This window comes from Geospiza fortis, unplaced genomic scaffold (genome assembly GCF_000277835.1).
Source record: "Geospiza fortis unplaced genomic scaffold, GeoFor_1.0 scaffold130, whole genome shotgun sequence".
NCBI classification, from domain to species: Eukaryota; Metazoa; Chordata; class Aves; order Passeriformes; family Thraupidae; genus Geospiza; species Geospiza fortis.
The window spans coordinates 7,530,334-7,557,110 of record NW_005054300.1 but is presented as its reverse complement, the minus strand read 5'-3'; the positions used below and the strand labels follow the sequence as shown (position 1 = coordinate 7,557,110).

The 26,777-nt window shown below is 37.1% G+C and overlaps 1 protein-coding gene across 1 annotated transcript in view; it reads right to left on the bottom strand.

Annotated features, from left to right (window-relative positions):
• Positions 1-26,777, bottom strand: part of BTAF1 (B-TFIID TATA-box binding protein associated factor 1) — a 36,713-nt gene that overhangs the window by 4,680 nt on the left and 5,256 nt on the right. The window contains exons 4-33 of the mRNA XM_005417370.2: positions 24,761-24,907; positions 22,798-22,961; positions 22,370-22,506; positions 21,608-21,719; positions 20,275-20,343; positions 17,791-17,880; positions 16,523-16,618; positions 16,107-16,283; positions 15,441-15,581; positions 15,193-15,317; positions 13,922-14,042; positions 13,741-13,845; positions 13,372-13,521; positions 12,639-12,781; positions 12,298-12,472; positions 11,620-11,823; positions 10,287-10,713; positions 9,075-9,265; positions 7,997-8,150; positions 7,796-7,905; positions 6,337-6,538; positions 5,782-5,930; positions 3,312-3,464; positions 2,731-2,852; positions 2,356-2,523; positions 2,085-2,162; positions 1,875-2,004; positions 1,101-1,242; positions 808-938; positions 260-385 (exon numbers count right to left, since the gene is read on the bottom strand). Coding sequence (XP_005417427.1) covers positions 260-385; positions 808-938; positions 1,101-1,242; positions 1,875-2,004; positions 2,085-2,162; positions 2,356-2,523; positions 2,731-2,852; positions 3,312-3,464; positions 5,782-5,930; positions 6,337-6,538; positions 7,796-7,905; positions 7,997-8,150; positions 9,075-9,265; positions 10,287-10,713; positions 11,620-11,823; positions 12,298-12,472; positions 12,639-12,781; positions 13,372-13,521; positions 13,741-13,845; positions 13,922-14,042; positions 15,193-15,317; positions 15,441-15,581; positions 16,107-16,283; positions 16,523-16,618; positions 17,791-17,880; positions 20,275-20,343; positions 21,608-21,719; positions 22,370-22,506; positions 22,798-22,961; positions 24,761-24,907 — 4,439 coding nt within the window. The remainder of the gene's footprint in view (positions 1-259; positions 386-807; positions 939-1,100; positions 1,243-1,874; positions 2,005-2,084; positions 2,163-2,355; positions 2,524-2,730; positions 2,853-3,311; positions 3,465-5,781; positions 5,931-6,336; positions 6,539-7,795; positions 7,906-7,996; positions 8,151-9,074; positions 9,266-10,286; positions 10,714-11,619; positions 11,824-12,297; positions 12,473-12,638; positions 12,782-13,371; positions 13,522-13,740; positions 13,846-13,921; positions 14,043-15,192; positions 15,318-15,440; positions 15,582-16,106; positions 16,284-16,522; positions 16,619-17,790; positions 17,881-20,274; positions 20,344-21,607; positions 21,720-22,369; positions 22,507-22,797; positions 22,962-24,760; positions 24,908-26,777) is intronic.

Genomic DNA, 26,777 nt, shown 5'->3' with positions numbered 1-26,777 from the left:
AAGATCCACAAAATAGTTGATCACCAACTGAGCAGATCACATTAAAAATATGAGGCAGTGTTATGCATCATAAGACACAAACTCATAATTTAAACATAATAGCTATACTTCACATTCCAGCCATAAATACTCTACTTAGATCATATGACCACAAATGTCAAAGTTTACTCTTTTGATTTTTATTTTTTACTAAACCTATACATACAGTTACCAAAAATGTATATACTACATAATAAAAATTACTGAAAAAAACCTGTACCTGAAATACGTGACCTGTAGATTTAAGCTTTGGTTTTTCAGTTTCTTCATTCAGTGAAATTGAAGAAACTGTTTCATCAATATCACATTTAGCACGAGACTTGGCAAAATCTTCGTAAAGCTGAACCTGCATACCAGACAAGAGAATGAGTGTGTTTTTTCTGACAGAAGATAGTCCCATTTAGAGTTTAGTTTCAAGTTAAAATTCTGAATTATCATACATCAAGAAAGCTATTTCATATGTAACAGAAGATAAGCATTAACAACAGAATCTCTTGCCATTTATTTTCTTTCAACTTGGAAAGTGTTATTGAAAAACAATCTGCAGATGCCTACATGTTGTTCCTGAATAAAGCCCAAAATTAAGCTCAAGAAATACACTATTACTACAGGACTGGAATTAGTGTTTTAAACACATACTACAAAATTCTTTTAGTACATCCAGAGAATGTCAGAGCTGATATCAGACTGACACAGGAATACTGAATTCATGCCTTTGTGGTCTTAGCTGTGCTGAGAAATAAACTTTCAGCCACTTTTTAAGCATACCTGTAGAGGACTGAGAATACAGTAATAATCTTGAATAATTTTGGGTGGAAGATCTTGCAGCACATCCTCTTTCATTCTCCTTAGCAGGAATGGCAGGACTTGGCGGTGCAGAGCTTCCATTGCAAGTACCCCTAGTGAGGGCAACAGCAGCAGTGTTTCAGAAGAAAAACATATTTTTCAAACCATTCAGCTCCCTCTCAATCTCTGATGTTAGAAATAACCACACTTTTCATTAGCAGTTCTCATTTACAAGGCTAAAACAAAAACCTAAAGATGAAACATTTGATCCTTACCAGCCTCTTGTTCTCGACTGGAGCTGCGGGCATCTCTGCTTGCCAGGATTGGTTTGCCATAACGAGCTGCAAACTGGCGCTCAGTGCCCAGGAATCCTGGCATTAGGAAGTCAAACAACGACCACAACTCTAACACATTGTTCTGCACATAAAAGAAACATTTGATAAATTATTTTCATAAACAGTAAGCTGTTGCAAGGTATCAGAAAATATTTCATTATTTACCCAGTCCCAAGCTCCTGGAGCTTGGTGGCTCTTTCATTCCTCTGAGTAACAGAAATACCTCTGCATGCACTTGAATGTATAAATGGACTTCCCACTGTGGCCGGTGCCCTAAGCCACACCCAGAGTTCTGCTTAACAAACCCCAGGACACACCAGTGGTCTTAGTCCTGGGGGAGACAGATACTGCACAGCCAAGTCATTCAGACAAAGCTCAAAATCTGGAGATCTTAGAATTGAGTTTCCTGCTAATTTTACTTGAGGCATATGGAAATGGTCTCTTCGTTGCCCAACACTTAAAGAGGAAGTGGTAGAGAAAGTCTTGCTGCCAACTTTTGAATCCCATCAATACCACAAAACTTGCATTCATTCCCCTATACATAGGTATACCAAGAAAGGGAAAATATGTCATTTTGAGAGTTTAGAAATTAAAAGCTGTTTTACAGTGTGTATTTTGAACAAGATGATTGTTAAAAGGTAGAATAAAACTGAGTGCAAGATAGGTCTATCTTGTTTGTTTTCCACTATTCATCCAAAATAGAAAATCAATTACCTGGATTGGTGTCCCAGAAAGAATTATCCTGTAATTAGCAGTCAGCTGTTTTACTGCTTTTGACAGCTTTGTTTTTCCATTTTTTATTACATGACCTTCATCAAGAATGCAGTAATTAAACTTAATATTTCTAGAAAAGAAGAACACAGACTTAAGTAGCACTGAAAATTCTAAGCTATTAAAAACTTCAGAAAACAAGCCAATTCTTACCTGAAGAAGTCTATGTCATTTCTTACAACATCATATGAAGCCACTATGAGATTGTGTCTTTTCACCTGGTGTTGCAATCTAAAAAAAAAAAAAAAAAAGAGGAGTTAATTGAAGTGTTCCTTACATGTTGTTATTATTTCAGCCTTTAAGGATACCACCACAAATGCTCCCATGCCCACAAACTATGCTTCAGTAGCAGTAGTAAAGTAAATTGAAAAATTCCATGTGCGATATTTTACTCTAAACCAGTTATAAATGCAAGATGGGTTACCTTGCTCTCTCAGTAGGAGGTCCTGTATAGTGCAATGGATTAAGATATTCTTTTGAGCAAAATTTGCCCACTTCATCCACCCAGTGTCCTGTGAGCGTAGGAGGACACACCACCAAGGAGGGAAGAGGAACACTGTCCACCAGTTTCGTTCTTGCATATTCCTGAGCCCTTGAGGAGTATAAAATAGAGTTTTAAAAAATTCTTTTTCACAGAAGAGATGAGGTGGGAAGGGATCTGCAGAGGCCACCTGGTCCAAACCCCCTACCCAAGCACAGCCACCTACAGTCACAGTTGCCCAGGACTAATGTCCGGATTCATTACCACACAAGACCTATCGTTAAAGTCTAAGACAAAATGTCATTTGTTTAAGCTTACCTGAGGCAATGATCACCTGCAAGAATGCAAATGGATTGTAAAGTTTTTCCTAAGCCCATGTCATCACAAAGAATTCCATGAAGTTTGTATTTATTGAGAAATGCAAGCCAGTTCACTCCATCCTGAAATCAGAAAAGGAGAGAAACTCAATAAAACCTGGCTTTTTGCTAGTTGAGCTTCAGTTCACACATCCATATGTTCAATGACCCAGCACTGCCAAACTAGGAGCTGGTTCCCCACCACAAATGCATCCACTACTGCCCACTTACTCAAAGCAGGGGGAATAAAGGGAAAAACAAACACCCAAATGGTACAGTGAGGCCTGGCTTTGCAGTGCTGGGCTGCCACAGTCAGTGTTAGCAATGTTATTTTTTCCAGAAAGGGGAAAAAATATCACTAGAACAGTATAAGAAGCATGCATTACTTCATTTGTTCTTCCATACCCAGAGTCCAAGATACACACTGCACAACAGAAACCAAACACTCAAAAAACTCACAAGAAAAATGTATCTGAACAACTCCTATTATCCCATGAAACCATATCAGACCGGAACTTTAAAAATAAAAGTATAAGCTGTTACCTGCTGGTATTTTCTGAGCTCTGCTTTGATTGGTACTGGAATTTCATAGTTTTCCAGTTTTTTTCCATCCAGTAATTGTTCCAGAAAGTGACGTTCTTTAGCCTTCATTCTGATTAATTCTTCAGACATGTTTGGTGGGTCTGGTATACCAGCCTAGGGTAACATTTTAAAGCAGTCATGTAAGGGCTACAGGACTTAAGTGCCACACAGAGGAGAAGAACTTAAACCTCATACTACTCAGACATTTTAAACACACAGTAAAGATCTGCAATCTTCTCAACTGTATGACTCTAAACTCAAAATTTAAAAACTGTATTTAGCTATACTTGTTTGATTACTTGCAGGTCAACACATGCAGGGTTGCAAGAGACAAATCCTGCCCCAAAAGGACACTTTGAAAAGACTGATAAAAATTACACAAGAGATAGAAAATTCTGGTCATGCTGCTAAGACTCTACAAAGACTGAGCAATTCTACCTCTAATCAGAGGGTTTATCTGGCTGGCTAGAGAATCCTATGACACCCACTTCTCTTGAGCCACAAGCTACCATCCAAAGTTTGATGGATTTTTCTCCTACTTAGTAGAATTAGATCTAAAGTGATACTGAGACCCACAGGATGAATTCAAGCAGTTGAAAACTGTTGGGAGAAAAAAAACCTGAACCCCTCTAGGTCTGTAACAGCAGACATTTACTTGTTAGGTACTCCCCATACCAGGCCAGAAGCCCAAAGAATAATAATAACATACAGCAGCAGCAGAAGCACCTCTATTTTCCCACTATCACATCTGTCATCCCATTTTTCTGGGCCTCTTCCACCTTTAGTCAGCTTTACTTTGAAACCCATCTTACTAAACACTTACAGAGGGCTCCTGACTAAAAAAAACCTCTACCAAATAATTCTACCATGTATGTGGTTAGTAAGGAAGAGGGATGTTAGTACTGCCCCATAGGATATTTAAATACACACATACACAAAGACAGCAGCCTCCTTGTTCAATAATCTGCCTACACTCCCTTTTAGAAGACCCTACCTGCAGTATGAGCACTATAGCAGGTAATTTTGTTCAAATATGTTGTCAACTTGCAGCAGAATTGCTTATCGATACAAGTTTGATCAAGTTGAACCATTTATCTTACAATCCTCCTCTCATTCTTCCATTTTTATGGTTGTAAGAATATTCAGTTTGAGCATAAAGATGCAGGAAACAGAGCATAGTTAAGTTGCCCCAATTCACTTAATGCTATTTATTTATTGTTAAATAAAATACTGTTCCATGACAATGCAAGTATTTTCTCTCACTACTAATCTGCTTCATTCTATGCCTACATATTTAAAATAGTTCAGTATCTGATACTGAACTTAGCCAGAAAGGGAAATTTGAAGGCACTTCTTCTATAACTATGGAAAAGAAATATGAAGTGATCATGCATGTGCATGCAATTAATAAAACAAGTACAGTACGTTTTAGGAGATTCTCACTAAACTTTATTAAAATAGCTTTAACCCTTCCCCCAAGCCCTAAGCTAGGTGTATTCCACAGGACTGTGTTTAGCATGCATATGAAGAAGGGCCCTGGTGCAAATGGCACTGCAACGAACATGCTAGAAATTCTTTGCTCCCTTTCAACTTGTTGAACATCTCAGTGTAAGCACACACTAAAGTAAGAGTGCTCCTGTTAAGGCAGATCACTAGTTATCAGATTCCGAGGTTCTATTGTGCTAAATTAAAAAGTGAAAGAATAAAAAATGCATTAAGCTGATAATTGTTTTTCATTATTGCTGTGGAAATTCTAAACTGTCTTCTATTACCATCTGGTGGTCACATTAAGTTACTTAGAAGCATCGTAGTCCTTGATGCACAACATCAGAAGTTGTCTGAGGTATGCAAGTTGTAGCAGGAATGAAAGACTGCAGCAGATCTGTACTGATTAAGCACTACTGCATTGTAATATACAGTATTTTGCCTAAATATGTAGGGTGGTGTTTTTTCATTTTAGGAATCAGTAATAAATGACTCTACTTATCCCCACACTATTTTTATTACAGTTATTTTTGATTTTGCTTTTAAACCAGTATTGCTTTTGAGCATTTCTTTTGACAATATATTCAGCAACACACATACCTAAGGAGAGTGCACACAGAATGCCTAAAACTTTTAAACCCAAACTAAGAAAAGCAGCATTACACACAAAATTAATAAATCTACCATTTAATTTTATGTATACAGCTGACGTGAGCTTCTTATAAAGAGAAATTTTATTTTAACATTAAATTAGAAAATTGCTAGCACAGGGTCCAATTTTGTTCATTTTACTTAAAAAGGGCACATCTATTATCTGATATGGACTCAACACCTTTAAAACCCGTTACTCATTCAGCATTTGATAAGCCAGAAGCCTGGATTTTGCAGCTGGTGAGAGTGGATGCAGGACAGCTCACACACCCATATACTTACAGCTGGAGCTTACCTCAAGAGGCATCAGTCTTATCAGTGTGGCAAAGCACTGAGTGGCCATAAAACGCACACTGTTTGTCTGATCACTCATTCTACCCAGAACTGGAACCACCAGAAGAACAATGTATGGGACAATACCAACATCCAGCTGCTCCATTACACCTTGAGTGCTTATTAAGGAAATAGTTTTTAACAGTTCAGGTTTGTCTGACAGATATACACCCAGAAGATTTCACTCAATAACTAAGAGTCATTAATTGTTACACTCAGGTGAATGAAATTTCTAGTAACAAAGCAATGCAGAAGCAGAGAAATCTGATCTACCCAATTACATTTAGCCAGCAAAGTGCAGGGTTTGAGAAACCGAATTACCTCCACCAAAATGTCACTTGGCAGATAAAATAAGGGCAATGGAAATTAAACTTTCCTCTGTTTCTTTCCACAGAACAAAAAACAGCTTAGTATTTTATTTCATTCCTTCTCCCATTTTTTCAGGCAACTTTTTTTGCTCACCCAAATGAAACAGCAAAGAAGTTTCTGCATTTTTGAATACCCAAGGCAAGGATACATGCAAGTGCTTCAATTGCACCCTCTTGTTTGGTATTGTCATCTATTGCTCCCAGCCACGGTAGAACTTTCTCTAGAAAGATATTCATTGTTTCCATGGTTGCTATTTTGCTCATAACACCCACACAACGGGAAGCCATGTGTCTCACAGCAGTGCTGGGATGTTGAAGGCACATGTAAAGATGAGGCAAATGCTGTATTAACTGAACAAAAGAAAAAGGTGTGGGGAGTAAAGGTTAATATCAATTATATAAAAAAATTAAAACTACTGAGTCTTTTAAAGTCATTTAAGAATGCTTAAAACAGCTCCTTCGTAAGATATAATTGTTTAAAACTAAAAAATTATTTCAGAAGAAAAAGGCAATTTGAACTTTGAACATGTATTACTCCCCAGTACAGACAAAATTAAGCCCTTAGTTAGCAAGGAAGTGTTTCATGCTGAAAATATAGTACTAAATATCCAGAACTTTTTATTAAAGAAAAAAGACTTATTTCTTAAGTACAGGTACATAGATTTAAGAATTCCTTCCAGCTAGCAAATTTGTCCTAGACCCATTCCTTTTGTATTTAGGCAAATTAATTACTCATGTTGAGAATCTCAATAATTCTGTGTGACAAGGAGGACACCCAGAAGGAAATGTGCATCTCCCCAGCAGGGTATACATCTGTGTCCTTGGTGTGTGTATGTGTCTTCCTTTTAATCAGTGCAGCAGATATGCCTTTGTATTGGATACCTAAACAGATGGTCAGGTTTTTCCTAGTGTGAAAGTCCCTAAATACTAGCTTTGATGAACCAAGTTCAGCCTCTTTGACTTTCTACAATTTTTTTTTAAACTACATACATTATTAGTACCACCAAAACCAACTTACACAATAACTACATACCACATTTATGTGTATATATATAAAATGTATGTATTAAAAAAGTCTTTCAGTTAGCCACTCAGTGCTACATAACCACATTTTTATCTGTACTTTCATAACAAACAGAAGGCATCATATTACCAGTCTGTTCTCCAGGTTTAGGAAATACAGAGTTAGAATAAAGCAGAGCAGAGATGCTGATTCCAGTGTAACACAACAACATAAATACTATCATAACTCAAACATTGGACACAATATTGTTTGGGATCTCATCCAAGAAAGGGTAGGCCAGGGCTAAACTTTTAGGTAGCTGTTTGCTTTTGTGGTTTATTCTACGACCTGCATAAATGACAGAATTTAATATCCTACAGAATACAGGGGGAAAAAAAAAGCTTTAAAATTACACATCTTGACTGCTGGAGGCTATGCCTTCAGTTTATCAAGACTAGGACAGAGGACTTGGAGAACAGGCAGGCTAGTTTAGAGTGACTAAAATACCATTTGAGCAAAATCAGAAAAGCATCTAAAACAGAAAAATAAAGACTTAAACCACTAGCAATAAAGAGACTGAAGTGTTTCATGCAAAAGCTGATTACCAGAGGATGTAGCTGAGTGTCCATTGAAGCTGCTGTTGTTTCAAAAACCTGCAAGGAATTCACCAGCTCCTGGGCAGGAGCATCTCCCTTTTCCAGTAACAGCTTTCGGTCTGGTAAAAACAGAAAAGGTGCTCAGTTTCAGACTGACATACTGACTCCAGCCTGCCACCCTTCCCCAGCTTAAATCAGAAGTGCAATTACCAAAATTATTTATGTGAATGTTGTTCCTTAACGAACCAACCATAGCATCCCAGAGATGTGGCAATCCCGTTGCCATTTCAGCACCAAAATGTTTAGCTATAGTAGATAAGGCAAATTCAGCTCCTCTTCTCTGTACAACATAAGGTTTCTGAGCCTAGAATTAAACAATTCAAAGTAGCAAGGTTAGATACATTTAATAACAATTATTGTCAAGGGTGACCTCTCATTACATAGCAATTAAATTCTGATTGTGTTTACACCTACCTACAACACATTCACCAACAGATTTTTTTCCCCGAGTTAATTCCTTTATTCTTTATACACATGTAAAAACCAAATTTTTTTTCACAGCCAATTATTTAAAGTCTATAAATTTGAGATTTGGCCTTTGCTGGTATCGGTCCATTTCAACAAGATGTTTCCAAGTGGTTCTGGTTCCAGAACCTCAGATACGGCCAATACAGTGATAACAAGAACAGTACTATATTAGAAAACTTTCAATACTTGATTTGTTATTTATCCCCCTTCTCTTGCTCTCTGGCAAGCAGAATTAATAAAAAACAATAATTAAGAATAAAATCCACAACACTGTTTAGGAGTTCACAGTCCTGCCTAGAACCTCATTAAAACATGCTGAAGTTTGAAATTAATAAAAGGGAAGAGTTTTGGACACCAAGTATAGAAGTCACACAAACATGCTGTTTTACACAATCATATTTCAATTGCTGGTTTTAATGCTTCAGGAGCATCCACCAGGCATTGAAATGGACCAACACTAACATGGGCAGGACACAGTCTGTGTCCTCTTGTGTTTGTTCCACCCATTGTGGAAATCCATCTCCATGAACTTATATTGATATTCATATTCTATAGTAAATACAACATTTCAGGAGTTATTAATGTTCTTAATGACAAACATTTAAAACATCAAACATAAGCTGCTTGCATCACAAAACTTCCTGTTTTGTGATGCAAAACCCCTGCCATCCCTACTACAAAGGTATCAACTCCAGTGAATTCAAAGCAATGGAAAGGAGGGGTGGATGTGAAGTTGCAAATTCAAGCTTTTGAAATGTACCTCATCAAGTTCTGTAGGAATGCTTCCACTGCTGCCTGTGGGGAGATCTGCAATAGGGGCTTTTGGAGCTTTTGGAGTAGGACCTCGCCGACTTGTGATGGCAAAAGCAGCTTTCTGATGTCTGTACAGTGTAATTATTCCCCTGTGCTTAGTAACTGTGTGCTGCATCCCATCTTTATCAGAGTTGGGCCCTAAAAGAAAAGGGAGAACAGCTGACAACACTTTAAGCTGTAGTTTAACACATAGGGGGAAGTGAGAGCTACCTACAAGTCATCTGCTGATTGTGCTTTAAAAAACCCATAATTTTTTCCACCCTTGAGGACGATGGAGCTTCAGTACAAAGAGCTACTGTGCTAGGACCACATTACAGACTCTGAATGAGAAGTTAAGTGTGCAAACTGCCAGAAATTATAATTCAGGAAGAAGCACAGGTAACATGTATGTTACCTGTGAACACATGAGCACATTATGTTCTAAAGTTCCAACCAATTTATGTTCTGTGTCCTTTAAAACAATTCAATACTTCTGTCATGATACAATAAAAGATGCCATCAGTATCTTTGCATTTGTTGATGTTTCCATTTATACTAGAGAGCTTCATTCTCAATCAGATGTGAATGTTATTCTACTCTGAGATAAAGGAAGACACATTCATTAAGGAGTAAAACGTACAATGATCAAATCTTAAAGGAGGTTAGAATGTTTAAGAGTATTAAGATCTTAATTGGGTTAATCTGGGTTCATTCAATCCATACATTTTCAATAATGGACAGTCATTTAAAAAAAATCATGACCATTGCATGCATAGGATTATTTTATTAATTTTGAACACTGTCCTCATCTTTTTATCTTATGACTAGCCTATGGAATGCAACACCAGCCACACATTTTTGACAGGCTGCTTTAATTTCCATTTTTACTCAATAACATCTGTAAGTGAAATGTCATCAGAAGTAGATATTAACCAAACAAGAGTCCATACCTGGAAACTAGAATTAAAGTATTTTACACATATATATAGATATATAGATATAAAACCATACACATTAGTTGCACACAGTTTAAAATATCTAAATGAAATCACTATTAATAAATACTCAGATGCTGGCATTTTAAAAATCAGTGAAAACAATCCTCATTCAAATACTCATTTCATCAGCTCAGAAATAAGCACAGACATATTAAGAATCCTGGCAGTCTTAGATGTCCTACCTTTTGAGTTTTCATGGCTACTCTGAGGCTGTGCAGGACATGCTGCCAGTGGGGTCAGATGTGGATCCACACACAGGGAGTTGCAAAGATTTTTTATAATCTTTGAGTTGGGACAAGGAGACCTGGTTGTACACTGCTGAAGTAACTTTGCTATACATGAAGCCACATAGTTTTGTATGAGTGTATTCTCTTCTTTTTTGATAGCTTCCATTAAGGGTTTTATAACAGGATTTAGTTTTTCTGGAAGCTGCTGCAAGTTCACAACTGCACATGCAGCAAAGGTATGGACTCGTAGATGCAACACTTGCCATTCCTGATTTGTTTCTGTAACAGTCATTTGGACTTGTTGCCTTTTACTGTCCAACTGTTGCAGAACTTTAGGATTCAAAGTAAAGGATGATGTCACGTCATTGAAAACAGAAGTCACCTAAGAGAAAGGAAAAAAAGGAATTGCAAATCTGTTTCATTGACTATAAACCAGGATATCTGCATGGCACAACATGAGTCACTTGACCACATATCACCACCTCCATTTTCCCAGTAAATAACAGGAAATGCTCCAAAATGTATTTCTGGGAATCCTCAACTGCAGATCAAAGAGAAAAATCAGGTATATCATAGACATTTCAAGTCTAAATTCCCAAAGCTACAAGAGCAGTTTACATACTCCTGCAAATTTAGATTGTCCCATTTCTCCCTGTTCTACCCAGATATTCTGGAAATATTTAGGCATGTGACAGATTAGCAAAGCAGAATGTGAATACAACAATCCAGAAAGGATGTGCAAGGTTCTGTGCACGAACAAATTGCTTCTCAGCTGATTTTCTTTTGAGGAAAGAGACTGGGATAAAAATCTAAGAAAAAAACACAACAAAGTAGTTGCAGAACCTTCCATACCCGTCCCCACTCATAAATGGTTGACTATTGTTACTTAAATCTTTCACTGGAAAAAGATTACAAGCAGATTAAAAGGTCAGGGGCAAGGGGGGAGGAGGTCTAGAATTTACATAGTCTGTTTACAAGTCTTCTGACAATGGTTTTGAAGCCTGCTTCATTTACTTGTGTGTAGATTTCAATAGTGAATCCACAGCTGAGATCAGAACACTCAGTTTTATTCTCCCATTAAGTATGTACCTTGCATTGCACTTGATTTTTGTCAGACTGTAAACACACCTCAGGGGAAACAGTAAGAATCTTTATACATTCTTTTTCATGAGATATGCAAAGGTCACCACATTATTTCTGCAAGTTACTGTCTGTGTAATAATTATGCTGAAGGTGTATTTCAAGACAAGAACAGATTTGGAGGAAAGGCGGGCATGCCTCTACTTACCAGCTCATTAGCTTGATCTATTGTAAATACACTGCAGTTTACTCTGTTTCCAATGTCAATGTGAGAATCAGCTAGTAATGAGATGAGTTGTTTACATTCATTTTGCATTCGTGTAAAAGGAACGGCAATTTCATCGTAATAGAGATGCTCAGAAAGGACCCCAAGTAAACGAGGTTGAACACAAATAGCCACAGTTGTACACTCCTGTAACAGAAAAACACAATTTGCATTTCTGAATAATCACAGTTTCTTTGTTCAGTCTTGGGCAGCTCAATCTAGCTACAAAAATCCAGTTTCCAGAGGGACAATTAACATTCATAAGCCAGAATATTAAAGATAAAGGATTAGGAACAAAAAGTCTGCCACTAGAAATGATAGTGAGCAGATAAAAGACAGTCATCTTAAAAGGAATCACTGACCTTAGATAAAGGCATCTTGAGAATAGATTTATTTGTAGAAAAAATGTGAGCATATTTACTGATTCATAGTTCTGACAGCTGGCATTTATCTACTGAGTCCTGTATTCCTCCACTGTCTAACGATCAAGATTTTGGTATTTAGATGTATAAACACCATTTTAGCTTACCTACTGAAATCTTATTTCAAGCTAAGTACCACACAACAAGCAGTGGATTGAGATAGTAAGTAAAATATATTTTTGCTGCAGAAACATCCTACCTTTTGCAAGGCTGCCCACTCACAGATTACTAACGCAACGCTAATCCTCTGCAAGGCAGATTTAGAATTCAAGTGGAAGAGCAGTAGCTGAGCTAATGATTCAGCTGGCTTTATTTCTTGAGTAACAGTATTTACACCTGGGTCACAAATGCAGCAACAAAGTGCTCCCAGCAACCTGACAAGATGAAAAAGAACAGTCACTTCAATGTTATAATTACTCTGCAATCAATGATTCAACGTGAAGATGTAAAAATGATAATTAGATTTTGGCAAAACCACTATATTTTATGAAAAAAACACATTGCTTTTAAGTATTTTTTTCATATTTCCAGTAAACTGACTTTGCTGCCATCATCCGAGCACGCATGACAACATAGTCCCTGGTTGCTGGATCTTCTGCAATGCTGTCTGCCCCAGCAATGTATTCCTGAATCACTTCCTTGTTCTGGGTTTGACCTTGACGCAGTTTAGCACCTGCTTTTTCCTGTGGAATAAAGAAAAGGTTGAAAGGGTGTTTGTAATGAAAAGATAAATTCATATTCCATAACAACACAAATAATCACCACACCATGAAAAAGTTGGACTAAGACAGAACACTTCTTGGGTAACAGATTTCTTAAAGCAGTCAATAATTTTAAATCATCCCTGTCGTCATCATTCTGTAGTCTAGTTAAATGTATGCCACGTTCTTGCACTATAATATTAAGGTTAATACTTGACATACAGCTGATAAACACACAGAGGAAAAAGAAAACCTCTCTCAGCATCTTTTCAGAAACAACACAGTGCTTCTGGATTTAACTCAGTCCTGCAAACAGATGTCTCTAGAGCCATGTAAATGAGGACTTCTTGAGTATCTACATAGAGAACACTACACAGCAGAACTTAATTCTTCATGGATAACCTGAAAAGAACCCTTTTGCTCTACAGAACTGAAGCTTGTAAGACAGTTTACATTTAGAACTATTGAAAGGCACCACCACTCCCCTCTAACATCCTTAGAATGTGTTTTATATACAGCTAAGCAATTTCATACTTTCCTCAGAACAGTCAGTGAGACCATATTTCACTTACTTTGGACCTGGTTTTTACTTCTAGCAACATGTTTAAGTCAATGGGCAAATGAGATGGCTGCATCATTAAGCAAAGCCAGGCTCCCATCCATGGACAAGCAGCTGCAACAACATACTGTACGGATGCCTTGTTTAACAGTTCCAGCCACACCTTGGGAAAGAATCACAGTAGAAATCATGACAAATTTGTACCTGGTCTAATAAGATCATACACATGCTGAGAAACTGCAGGAACTCTTTCTCATTTGCTCTACAGCAAAGCATCGAAGTATTTAACATTAGCACACTATTTTTCATCTGCACAAAAGTACAGAGGATTTGAAAGAGTGGGATACACAAGCACTATATCCAGAAGAAGTCATGCAAATACCTTGTGAATAAGATCCAGAATTTCTTGGTTGCTTTCCAAGATACAAAACTGAAATATGTGCCTCAACATGTCTTGCAGAATTGGAGTCAGCCATGTTGAAGAACTCTGAAACAAGGAAATCATAAGACCAAGTATATTCCAATATGCATCACAATAAGACATTAATAACTCTAATTCTTACCTGGTCTTGGGTAGACAACAGTGTGAATAATGTTTCCAGTGCTGCTTTTCGCACAGAAGATATCGTGTGGTGCAAGAACGGCCACACACGTGGGACCAAAACTGTCAGGGATTGCTGAATACTACAGGAGAGGGAGAGGCAGTGTCAGGGATAAAAACATACACACAGAGCTAAGTTCATTTTGTTTATTCTCATTTTACCCAAAAGAAAGCTTTAAGAAAAGACAGTATTGCATACACTTGGGGATTTTAAGTGAAGGATTAAATTACTACAGCTTATACATTTAAAATAGTTTGAGTTGGTATCCTTTTTCAGGGAATACTGGTTTGGGTTTTTAAAACTGCTATAGAGAACTAGTCAATTTAAGCATGTATTTTTACCATGTTTTTTTCCCAGATTATACATAAGGCTTTGTTCAACTGTTTAGAAAAAAGGAGGGGCTGTTTCTGTTCTGAAGTTGCTGTTGGGCAGTTATGACGTTACCAATAATTTAAAACAAGCTTGCATCTTTTTTGCATGAACTGGCATATCAGCTGAAGCAAGTAGTACATGCTGAATTAAAGACTGCATTAGTAACAAAACTTCATACTTTATTTTAGATTTGGACAACCACCAGCTTCAGCAGTGCTAATCATACAGGAGAAAAATCAAATGTGTGTAGTATCTACCTTAAGTGCAGATACTGTGAGTTTACCACATGTACTATGAAAATTTTAACATACTAAGATGCAGCTCCTTTAATTTGTCAGAGTCCCAAAGAGACAGCAACTAGGCAGTGTCATCAACCACTCACAGAACTACTGGTTGTTCTCTTGATGTGAATTTATGTTTGTAGCTTATTTCAGAACTGTTCCAATAGCAAAGTTCTACAGGCTCACGAATGAGTTTTAATATACACAGTTTGGTCTCGTCTGGAGTTTGTCTGTTCCTTGTTAACAAGATGTTTGTGGGCAGGACCACCATGTGAATGGAACAAATATCCCTTACTAAAACACCCAAGATAAATGGACAGAGGCAGAAAGGGGGGAAAAAGCCACATATAAACCATGTCTAGTATACTTCTTAATTCCTTTGTTGCATTTCACTAACGTCATCAAAATAGAAGCACTGTTGTAACCTTCACTTCATGGAAAAACCAGAGGAGAAATAAAATACTGAGTTACATTAATCATGTCCTTGGTACATGATTTGAAAGAAACTGGTAATTCCAATTTGACATTAAGTGGACACTCAGACCTGTAATACTGAAGAAAAACTAACTGAAAAGTTACCTGCATTTGCGGACCTGAGGGTAAGTCAGAAGGGATGAAAGAAGGATCATGATACTGTTTGTGGAAGCTGTCAAGTCATCCAACTCCAGAAGTGCATCCCACAAGGTATTAAGAATAAAAGGCACCTACACAAATAAGCAGAGGAGGTTTATCATTAAAAAAAAAAAACCCAACAAAAGAAGTGTTCCTCTAAGTATTATTTTTTTTTTTCACTTAGACCAAAAGTGAACTTAAAACAGTTCAGTCACCTTCTGAGACTGAAGTTGGACCAGGCTTTCCACTACTGGTACTAAAGATGCTGCAGCAACAGCTCGGACATCATCATCCAGATCTTGCAGACCTTCAATTATTGCAGGCAACACTTTAGGCAATAAAGTGTTGATCATGTCCTGCCAAAAAGATCAGAAGGATTTTTAAACTCAAAAAGCTTACAAAGATACAATCAACTAAGATGTACTCTGTGTGTGTGAATGAACCTGATTGTTTCAAAGGGGTGGTACAAGTCCAACATTGTAATCTAAGTATTTTAAGCTACCATTAATGAAATCAAACATAGTTTATACATTTAATGAACTGTAAATCAGCTCAGTTTTGGTATAAACAAAGCTCAGTGTCTGCAGAATACTACCACAGATAGCCTAAACTTCTTGCAAGACTCTGCTCTGTTACCTCCCATATGAGAATATCACCAAGACCAGGCAGGCATATCCCCTATTTCTAATGGTTCTGCAAGCACAGCTTGCACTATATACTTGCAGCATGCATACAGAAGTGCAGTCACACATCTCAACCCACAGGACTGCACTGCAAGCAATCTTGCTTTATCACACCTAGTTACTGTTCATCCACATCCTCTACTTTGAGCAGAGATTTTTGATCCCAAGCTCTCTACAATTTGTCATGTGGGTTATTACCTGACGTACTGCCAATGCATACTTTATTCCTAGGAGACCACCGTGTCTCACTTCCCACTGTTCCTGTGTAAGCAGCTTCAGGAGAACATCCACAGTTTTATGAACACCAGTTTCATTCATGTGTTTCAATACTACTCCCAAAGTCTGAGCACAAGTCTCACGTACTGGTGCCACCACCTAGGAAAAAGTAAACAATAAAACAGATACTTCTGCATGAAATTTGACTTTAAGAGAGGTGACCAAACTGCTATACAAACAAGGTGAAGCTCATGTACCAGCTACCTTTTAATAAGCATCTCTGAGCAGTTCTAACAGGCACATGCAGCAGCACTACACAAGGCACAGCCAAGCTGCTGCAGTGTTATCTCCTGCAGAAGCCTGATCTACCTGTTCATGCAAAGGTAACTTAAACTTACTTCATCTGAAACAAAGTCTCCAAATCTGTCTAGCGCAAACACACAAAGAAGTCTAATAACCAAGTCTTCTAGCCACTCCTGATGCTGCTGAATCATCTGTAAGAAGAGAAAAGTTGAACACTTTGATTCATAAAGCATTTCTGACATGCTTACTTTAGCTAAAATCTGTAAAAGACATGACAACAAATGTTCACATTGACTCAATACAGTTCTCTTGCAGAGACAGTCCAGGCCAAGTAGTCAGCACTAATTCAACTCCCCTGGATTATTACAAACATCATAACCTGGATGTTTTCTTCTCTAAAAACAGTACTGTTATCAAAGGCTAGTGTCCTGCTTTCAGCTGGGACAGAGTTGGGTTTTCTTCTCAGTAGCTGGTACAGTGCTGTGTTCTGGAGTCAGTGTAAGAATAATGGTGATACCGCACTGAAGTTTTGGTTGCTGCTACATTATGCTGACCTAAGTCAGAGACTTCTGAATGTCTCATGCCCTGCCAGTGAGGAGGGCATACATAGCAGGTTTTGAAGCTAGCTGGAGTACACATACTTTCCATAAATAGTTAAGAAATTGTTTAAAGTATTTTATTATTGCAGATTGTGTTATTATTACCCACCCAGCCATCTCCATGGAACAAATACTACTCTACAGGGAAGCAAGGAGAGAGAGAAGTTTTTGCTTTCTTTATTTACAAAGTATCCTGAAGTACACTGATTTAAATCTCATTCTTCAACACTCTAAGCCACATGCTCTTCCAACTGCTTCTACAGCAAGGGAGTCAGTAGCAATCTGGATGAAATTCACTATTTGTAAACAAGCTATTATTGTCAGGATATTTTTTAAAAATTATTCTCCTTTTAAGAAGACTATTTTAATCCCTTTTCTCATAATAAAGAGAGCAGGTTGATAGAGTCCTCTTACTATTTAAGCAAGTAGAGTTAAATGGTCTGAGACACTACCAGAGTAACACAATCAACTTGTCAATTTTGTTTCAGTACAGTCTTATCAGGACTTGAAAACACTATATTCGAATATGGAAGGTAATGTTTAATAACTTTATACACAACTAACATATTAATGTACAGTAGTATTGGGTTCTGCATAAGCCTTTAAAAAACAATGTTTTATCAGTGCACACAGTGATGTCATCCAGATGATTCTGAGCAGAAAAGTCTTTATATTCCGCCACATCACACACCTATTGCAAAGTATTTTAAGAAGTCTCTTTTCTAAACTTAAGTAAAATATTAAGTCTATGACTGGAAGCTTACCTCCTCTAAAGAGCTATCTCCCATTTTACCACCACTTTTACCATGAGCTTTAAGTATCTCTCTCAGTCCAGTACCTGCACCATGTCGAACCTAAGAAAGTGAAGCAAAAAGTCAGTTTTAAAATATTAGGGGACAGAAGGCAAAACCCATGCTGGAAAATTGAAATAATACTACTGTATTCTTAACAGAGATGTTTCAAGAGCTGCAGAACTAGGACTACTTAGACTTGTGGGAATTATTAGATCAAATCACCTATTGAAATATTCACCTGTCCAAAAATCAGCCTCCTTTTCCCCAGGTATTTGCCAGCTTATGAACAGAAGCAATTAAGAACTGCTTCTATTTTCTAACACATTATGACATTTGCAGCAACATAGCCAACATTCATTTACTTTTATCTCACTATGCTATATGGCACTAGTTGTCAAAGAGAAGTTTGAAGATATTACTGTTTTTATTAAGTTTAGAAGAGAAAGCAAATCAGTATTATTACAGCTGCAAGCACTTCATGTTTAATATTTTCTATTACTCTCTGTATTGCTTAAACAGAGTTTGGATCCTCACTGAGTATTCTGGAGTCTGCAAAACAAATTTCTGGGAATTACTATTCCGCATAACTTACAAACCTGCCTTGCTTGACTGGATTTTAGAAATAAGTGAACTGGCAATATGGGAAAGCAAATTATAGGCACTTGCATGCTCTCACCAAACTTGAACAGTTGAACACACTAGGAAGAGTTCTGGAAATAAGAAAAGACCAGTAGAAAGATGTGCTAAAGACACACCTCTTTCTGGTATTTTTGATACCTAACTGGACCAGCAATTGGCTTCTCAAGGAAAACTCACTGAACAGATATGCAAAGTTGCAAAAGCAGAGTTTTGAACTGGGTTCTCATTGAGAGGCCATTACATAAGCTGGAAGAGAATTAACACTTTTTTTTTAAGAACAGTTCAGATACATGCTTGTTGCTGGCAGAAAATTGTTGCATTTCATTTCATGGCAGTAACAACTAGAACTGAGTACTTGGTAGCTCCTCCCTTCACCAGAATATCTTCTATGAAATGCAAACATGTATGTCCCCTAGGTACACCTCAGTGCCTGCTGGTTAAAGCTATAAGCAAGCCAATAAAAAAACAGAGTCTAGTCTTAAAATCCTAATTGTTCATAAATCATCAATTTATTTGGTCCAAGATAGCCCATGAGCTAGGTTTTAAATGTCAAAAGAAGGAGACTTTGATAGCTAATGTCTCAGCTTCTGCAAATACAAACCAGCAAGACACAAATGTATAAAGGCAATACCAGTAGTAGGATTCATCCTGCCTGACTTCACCTGCCTGTAAGCATGGCAGGCAGTCTGAAGCAGTCACCCAGGTGACCTCTAGACATTGCAAGATGCTGCCAAAGAGCCGCTTTAAACATATATTTTGAGGCAGGTTAGCCTGTTTTGCACCCAGAACATACTGTAACAATGATTCTGTATTGATCTCCTTCCCCTATTAAGATATATGTGCCTTATATAAATGTACTAAGAAAGCTATGAGAACATCTACATACCAGAAGACAAGTGGACCTGGCCTTCAACTGCAAACAGCCTGCTTTCAAATAAGGTGAGGCTTTTAGCTCAGATGCAGTGATGTGCCACACAAATATAATGATTCTTTTTCTGGGACCAAAATAATTGTGCTGGCTGCATATGATCTATCTCTGTTTCCAAGTTTGAGAGCAAGCTGGCTCTGCTGTACTGACACCACCGAGACCGTGCTACAGATACACATAAGGATGTTAGAGTTGCTGTTAATATTTAACCCTTCACAAGATCAACTCAAGAAAATGAAGTTAGTTGACAACAGTTATGATCACCTTCTGCACAAGGAAGTTAGATCATTATCACCTACTTCATATTTTTACCTGAAATTTCTACCAAAGTTTGTGGGAAATCATATAAGGACTGAATAAAAAGGTGAGTAGAACCATTTTGAATCTTGAAAATAAATGGTCTAGGCAACCAAACATATAGCTTTTGTAGTTACTAAAGGATTGATTCCCCTTCATTTTCTACTAGCCTAGCATTACACAAACATACTACTGTTGCCAGCAACAGATTCACATAATATTCCTCAAAGTCTTGATGAATCCAAGTTTAATTGCTTAATCTTTTTAACCATAGACTGATGTGATTTTATTTTGCTTGAATTTCAACACTCCCATAATTCTCACTTATATAATGATTGCTTTTCATATCTTTCTCATTCTCCACAAGTATGCATTACACATGTTTTCCATTCCCCTTTAAATTAGTCTAAAAAACACTTAAGTTTGCTACAAGCAAATTTGTCTTGGCTATGTAATCTGTATGCATAAATGATTTAAGTTTTGATATCTGGCAAAATTCCCTTAAGTTCTACACATACAATGTTTGCATTTCTGTTGAAGCCCTTTTTAAAAAACTTTTAGCTCCACCTTAAACAGTGCATGTGTCTTACCTCCCAAGAAGGGTTAAAGAGATCATTGCACACCTCTTCACAAAAGCTTTCCAGAGGCCATTCATTTGCCTAAATCCATAAAAAATTATTAAGTATGAGATTAAAAAAGAGAACACTTCTTATAATCATGAACACTTCTTATATTGCTGTCTGTGCATACTTTAATGGCATACAAAAAACTCCAAAAGCTTAAGTACTTTTCTTCCTTACTGGACAGAACAGAAAAAACAATCTTCTTCCTCAGCTCAGAAACTTCACTGATTAGCACTAGATCTCTTAAGAAGTTTATGAAGTTTCTGTTAAGATAGTAACCTCTTCTCTATGGGAATTAATTTTGATGTTCTGGAATTCAGCTTGCCTTTAGAAATCATGCTAAAGAAGAAAATTAAGCAGAGTTTCTTATTCTATCCAGTGATCCTTTAAATGTATGAATTTTGCCTTTAAGGAGCGTAACAGGTAAGTCTCAGTTTGAAAACGCACTACACTAATGAAATTGGGTCAATGAATCCAGCAATAAACAGCATCCTCTTCCAAATACATTCTACTTTTTGAAAACCAAACCATATCCACTATCCCAAAATTTTCTAGAAGGAAACTGATATGGCTGTGGAAAGGAGTTTTTGCTACCAACTGAAAGACAGCTGAAAACCAGTAGCTATTCAGCCTGTAGTTATTAATATTTCAGATTAATTTTCCAACCATTTTTTATGCAAATAAAATTTTAATTACTGAACTATGTCTGGAAAGCTATTTTTGAAGGATACAGACTTATCTAGATGAAGTCTTCTCAAATAAACTTCTATGCATCATTTATATTCTGGTTTAGCATTTCTTAATTTTTAGCTTTTCAGTCTGTTGAAACAAATGCAGTTTTTTTCCAAGACTAAGGTAATTGTTTTAATCTTCAACTATTAAAGATAGAATCTAATTCTAAATTAAGCCTAATTAAAGTACAGCAAAGATTAAATAAAGATTAAATAAGCATTTAGATCAAATTATTTGTGGCTCACTGTAATCCTGCCATGTAAGTGTTTAGCACAGTTTTGCAGTTTAATACCCAGGTCTGACACCTGTAGCCACCTACTCGTGTTAATTTGGGTCACAAACTGCTACCAAAGGATTAAATGTGTTTTCTTCCTCAATGCTGGAAAACAGTTAGAAGCTCACTTGCTTCATTATGTATAAAAGTGAGCTGGCCATGACATTCTTCATTCCACTTCCCTGAATGCTAAATGGACTACAGAATTTGGACACATGAAGGAATTTTATTTCAAATTACTCTGCTGAAAAACTGAATGATCTCTCCTACTAACAACAGAACAATACATCATACCTCTTCCTGAGCATTTTCTACCAATGTTTTTGAATCTGTGGCAGGCTGGTTGATGACAACATTTGCAACTTTTCTTCTTTTTTCTTCTGGCTCCCCATCAGTGCTATCATTGCTGAGAAGAAGCAAGTACATGCTTATGAACTTGAGGTATGCTTTAATGCAAGTAATTACATCTACAACTGATGTCTTCAGATACAATAAAGTATGGCAAGAATACAAAACAAAGAGGCTTAGCTCTGTGAAATATGCAAGTTAGCTGAGTTTGTATGTAAAATCAAAAAATGCAGTGAGGAGACAGTAGAATGCTGTCCCAAATTCCCAATCTGTCTCAGATTTATCCAAGAAACCCAGCAATTCCTAAATAAGATCAAGAATTTTGTTCATCACTCATTATGAACACAGTAGATACAATAATATGCCCCTATAAACTACAGTGAAGAACACTGCACACATCAGAAAACTGTATCCTAAACTTTCAGTTGTTCATTTTCTTAAAATCCCCTGTTTTCATGCATTATTCTCAAGCCATATTTAATAACCACACATTTCAGCTGTAGCATCCCATTACGTCAAGATGCCTCTGAAGCTCGGTCCTCAACAAAGCTCTCCTGGGAACAAGCACTGCATGCAAACTTTCCACCATCAGCACAATTATCACATCAGAGATTTAAGATGCAAAGACTGTAGGAAGTTTCTCAACAGATAAATCAAATCACAATCCCAGCTTAACAGAAATAAAAGGAAACCAGTTCACTATTATACCTCTTCTCATTAGCTTCCACTGCATCTCTGGATCTTTGCTTTGCAAATAGCTTAGCCATTCTTTTGGCTTTATTCTTTTGTCTACTGCTCATACCAGCACGAAATTCTGAGTCAATTAACTCAGCAGCCTGAAGAGTCTGAAAGAAAAGTCATTCATTGTCAATTTTTCTTATGATGGAAGTCCTGAAAAATTCTCAAACCCACAATGCTCTCAACTTCCCCAATCCTCCATTTCAAACATTTCAGCAGTTTGACATCAAATAATACTAACAAGCAACTAAGGGATGTAAAAACTCAGGAAGCCAAAGCACACCACATTAGATGCCAATCATCTTATTTAAAATAGAAATATTATAACCACAGAAGCTCAAACAAAGCAAACCCACTGTATTATTTCTTGCAGTCAAATAGCCCAAGGTTTTACCTACAGGTTGTTTGTTTACTAGTAAAACTGAAGAAGGAGAATAGTCCAAATCTTCATCATTGAACAGATCCTCAGTATTCATTCCAATTGCAGCACCCATATCTAAGCCAAGTTTCTTTTGAAGCAGTTTCCTCTGTCGTGCTATCCTCTCTTTAGGATCAATTTCACCTTAAAAAGAGATTTTAAAAGAAGATGTGTCAGATTTACAACTGGATATTTTACTGATGACTTGCTCAAAGTACATAACAAAGCCAAAATTTACAGGATTAAATTGCACTTGGCTAATGCAATCTTCTAAGACAAATCACACTGATACCCAGGAAGACCTCTTCTGCTACTGTAACTACACAAACACTGCAACTGTGATCAAGCAAGGTTCATTTTGGAAATTAACAGATGCCACGTCAAGAATGTGTGATGTTTGAACACTAACTATAGAACACCTAGGCTTTGGGAGCACCTACAATTGCATTAAAAATATAAGATTTTAGCATCCAGGCAGAATAAAACCTCCAAGCAACCCAAAACTTGTAGCTGGTAGGGGTGTCAGACTTCACTTTACGTGCACAGTACAGACACCAGTCAGGAGGAGTTGGTTTTTTTTTGTTGTTTTTGTTTGTTGGTGTTGTGGTGGGTATTTTTTTTTCAATTACCAACACAAATTTAAGTAGATGACCAATACAGACACAATTTTGGGGTGTACACCAGGTTGAGTAGTAACTAGTAGTTAATATTGTGTATACCAGTAAGTTTTTTTTAAACTGCATTTAACGGACAAGCAAATACAAGCAACTTCCATTCTTTAAAAAATATTTTTCCTTTCTAACATCATCTCAGGAATAATTACCAAAGGCTGCTAATTCTAAAGATTAAGTTACATTATGTCCATTTATGTTGTCTACTTACTTGAAAAGGGAAGTTGCTACAGAACACAGAAGAGAAAGCAGACTGTACATTTTCCCATGAATAAAAAAAAGCAGCAACTAAGAATTTTTGTTTCATTTTCTTATTTTTTGATATTGTATTTATTTTTTATTTTCGCATAAACTTCAAGGATGAAATCATGTGACATTGGAATAAATATCAGGCTTCTCTGAACTGAAGTGTTGGCTTTCATTAGATGAGGTGAAACTTGTACACCACTTTATTAATCTAGCTTAAAAGATGGCAAGCAATAAATTAGCAACCAGCCTGAAGAGACAGGACACTGCTCAAGTTTCAGCAGCCACATGTTCTGCTCCTTGCTGAGCTACTGATCTTCTAAGTACCCTGCACAGAACCCATCACACACAGGGAACAAAGGAATCAGGGCTACACAGTCAGATTCTTATCAATAGCATCACTTAATTTGGTGCAGAAACTGGTAGATGGCCTGGAACTAAGAACAGGGAAGTACTGTAACAGCAAAAAAATAGCTTAGATTAAAATAATTCAGTGCCATTACACTGACAAAACAACTCTTAGCTAAAAAAATTACAGAGAAATGTTAGACAAGTCACTTGAAACAAAAAACATCACACAGGCACTGCTATTTGATCTTCCAACCTCAGCAGTCTTATCACAGTATTTTTCATGCAGTCTTTCTATACTTAAAACTTTCAAGTTTTTAAATAAGCCACATCCTACTTCTGTATGTGGGAACACTGTTCAGGTGAAGAACAGGCAGTGAAGTGCCTGCCCCGTTTTTAAAAGTCTACAGAAATCTTTGATGCTTTTTCAGGTTTCCACCCCTTCTTCCCCATAGTACACACAGTAATACTGTTATGGCCAAAACCCAAACAAACAATATATCCCTCCTAAAAAACAGTGTTACTTGAGAAAGCAAATACAAGCCACATGTTGGGGAATAGGTTCTGCCATTATTTCCTGACATTCTGAGAACCCATGGATGGCTAGATTCATAATGCTGCCACAACAAACTGTTTCAAATCACTAAGTTTTCTTGCCTGCAAGTAAAATATAGATACCTGATTTATCATCTTGGACTTCAAATTCTGCACCAGCAGATCCAAGAAGAGATGCACCATGTTTTAACAACCGACAGATATCAAATCTGTCAAAACGCAACCGGTCTGTTGAAGGTGAATCTTCATTAGGACTTTCTGAGCCTGGTTCTAGGTAGGAAATAAAAATAATATTAAGGACAACAGGATGAAATTTTTGTTCCAAATTCTGGCAGAAGATAAAGGAAAAACAAGATATAATATCTCTCCTCAAAAGAATCATCAGACATATAGCATTTTAATTCAAAGTATAAAGGCTCCATTTTCACAAAGACAAATTGAAATAGGTCACTTAATGTACCTGAAGAGAAAAAAAAAAAAAAAAAAGAATGTTTTTCCCTTGATAAAATTAGCTTTTTAAAATCTTGGACACTGACCTACCACCACGCCTTCTCTGTACACACAGGGCCAGCTTACAGTTTTGAACTGCACAGGGCTCACAAACAGTATCACAAGCACACCAACACTGCTGTGTGTCCCTACTAGCCAAGCATCCAAAGTTGGGAAGCTAGAGAGTGACTAAATAGATGTGAGAGAAAGGGCTGCTGATGCCTAGCTGTGGGCTCTTCTCAAACAGTACCTTTTTCTTAAACACACAATTATCTTTTCAATTTCCTTAATAATCCAATAGGCAGATGTACCAGAACTGGACAATGCATTTAAAAGAGTGCTGTACTCTAACAGGTTAACCAACTTCCATGTACAAAAGGCATGCTAGAAGTAATCCTTGAACTAGACAAGTGAAATGAACTTGTATCCGTGGTAAGATAGAGTATACAGTAGCAAAGTCCCCACCTGCAGTAGAAGAGGTTGAAACTAGATGATCTTTAAGGTTTTTTCCAATTCAAACTATTCTATGATCCTATAACTAATTTATTAAGTATATGGATAAATATTATTCACTGGGAAAGAGAACTGCTCTGGAAAAAAACACCTTTTAATAACCTGATTATCAATGCCCTTAAAGAGCTGCCACAGGCGGATAGAGGGCATCCAGTGAACATAATACATTTAAAAGCTTTTGGCAAGGATTCACATGTAAGAATAAATCAAAAGAACCAAGTTAGCACAGAGCTGGGGAGAACATCCTTTTACAAACTGAAAGGTAGAAATTAGTTCTGGAGTCCTCTGGGGCACCAATCCTTTAATTGATGGAAAAGACATTCACTAATGCACTCTTCTCCAAGCACACAGGTGACGCTAAACTCTTTTGGGTAGCCTAAAGTCACAATGGCACTAAGGAATCCAAAGAGGACTCTCAGAACAGACTAATGGGCAAATAAGTATACAAGGTGTAAAGTGAGTAACCTAAATCATGCCTACATAACACTGCATTCAATAAAAATCTTGGAGGCATTTCTGACAGCTTTCTGTATTCATCTGTTTACTGAGCAGTGAAAGCCAGGGCAGACAACAAACTACTGGGTCTCCCCAGGAAGAACACTGATAGCAGCACAAAGCACATAATTTTGTCACTACGTGTAAATTTCAGTACTCTAGAGATGTAGGTAGACTGTGTGGAGTTCTGTGCATCTCAAGGAGGACACAAGTAAGAGAAAGCACAGAGAAAAAAAAGTTATCTAAAAGACAAAGCAGCCTGTGAGGAAAGACTGAAGAGAATGCAAACCTTCAATATGAAGAGAAGTTGTTGGAGGAGAACAAATATGATGGTTTACAAAAATAAAGACAATGGACAAGGAAAATGCAGAACTTGCTTGTCAAATTCAAAGCCAACAGAACTGGGAGGCACCAACTGAAACAAATATGAGATCACCTCAAACAGATGTGAGTTTCATTGTTGCTGTTTTAGGGAGTGAGTGTATCTGTTTTTAAACAAGTCGGTGAATTTCCAGAACCTGTACCACAAAGCTGTGAACACAGACAGTACCAACAGATTTGGACAACATCACTTAATCCATAATTCAACAATTAAGGAAACTAAAATCCCTAACATGATGATTTCAGATGAAAAGAAACAGAA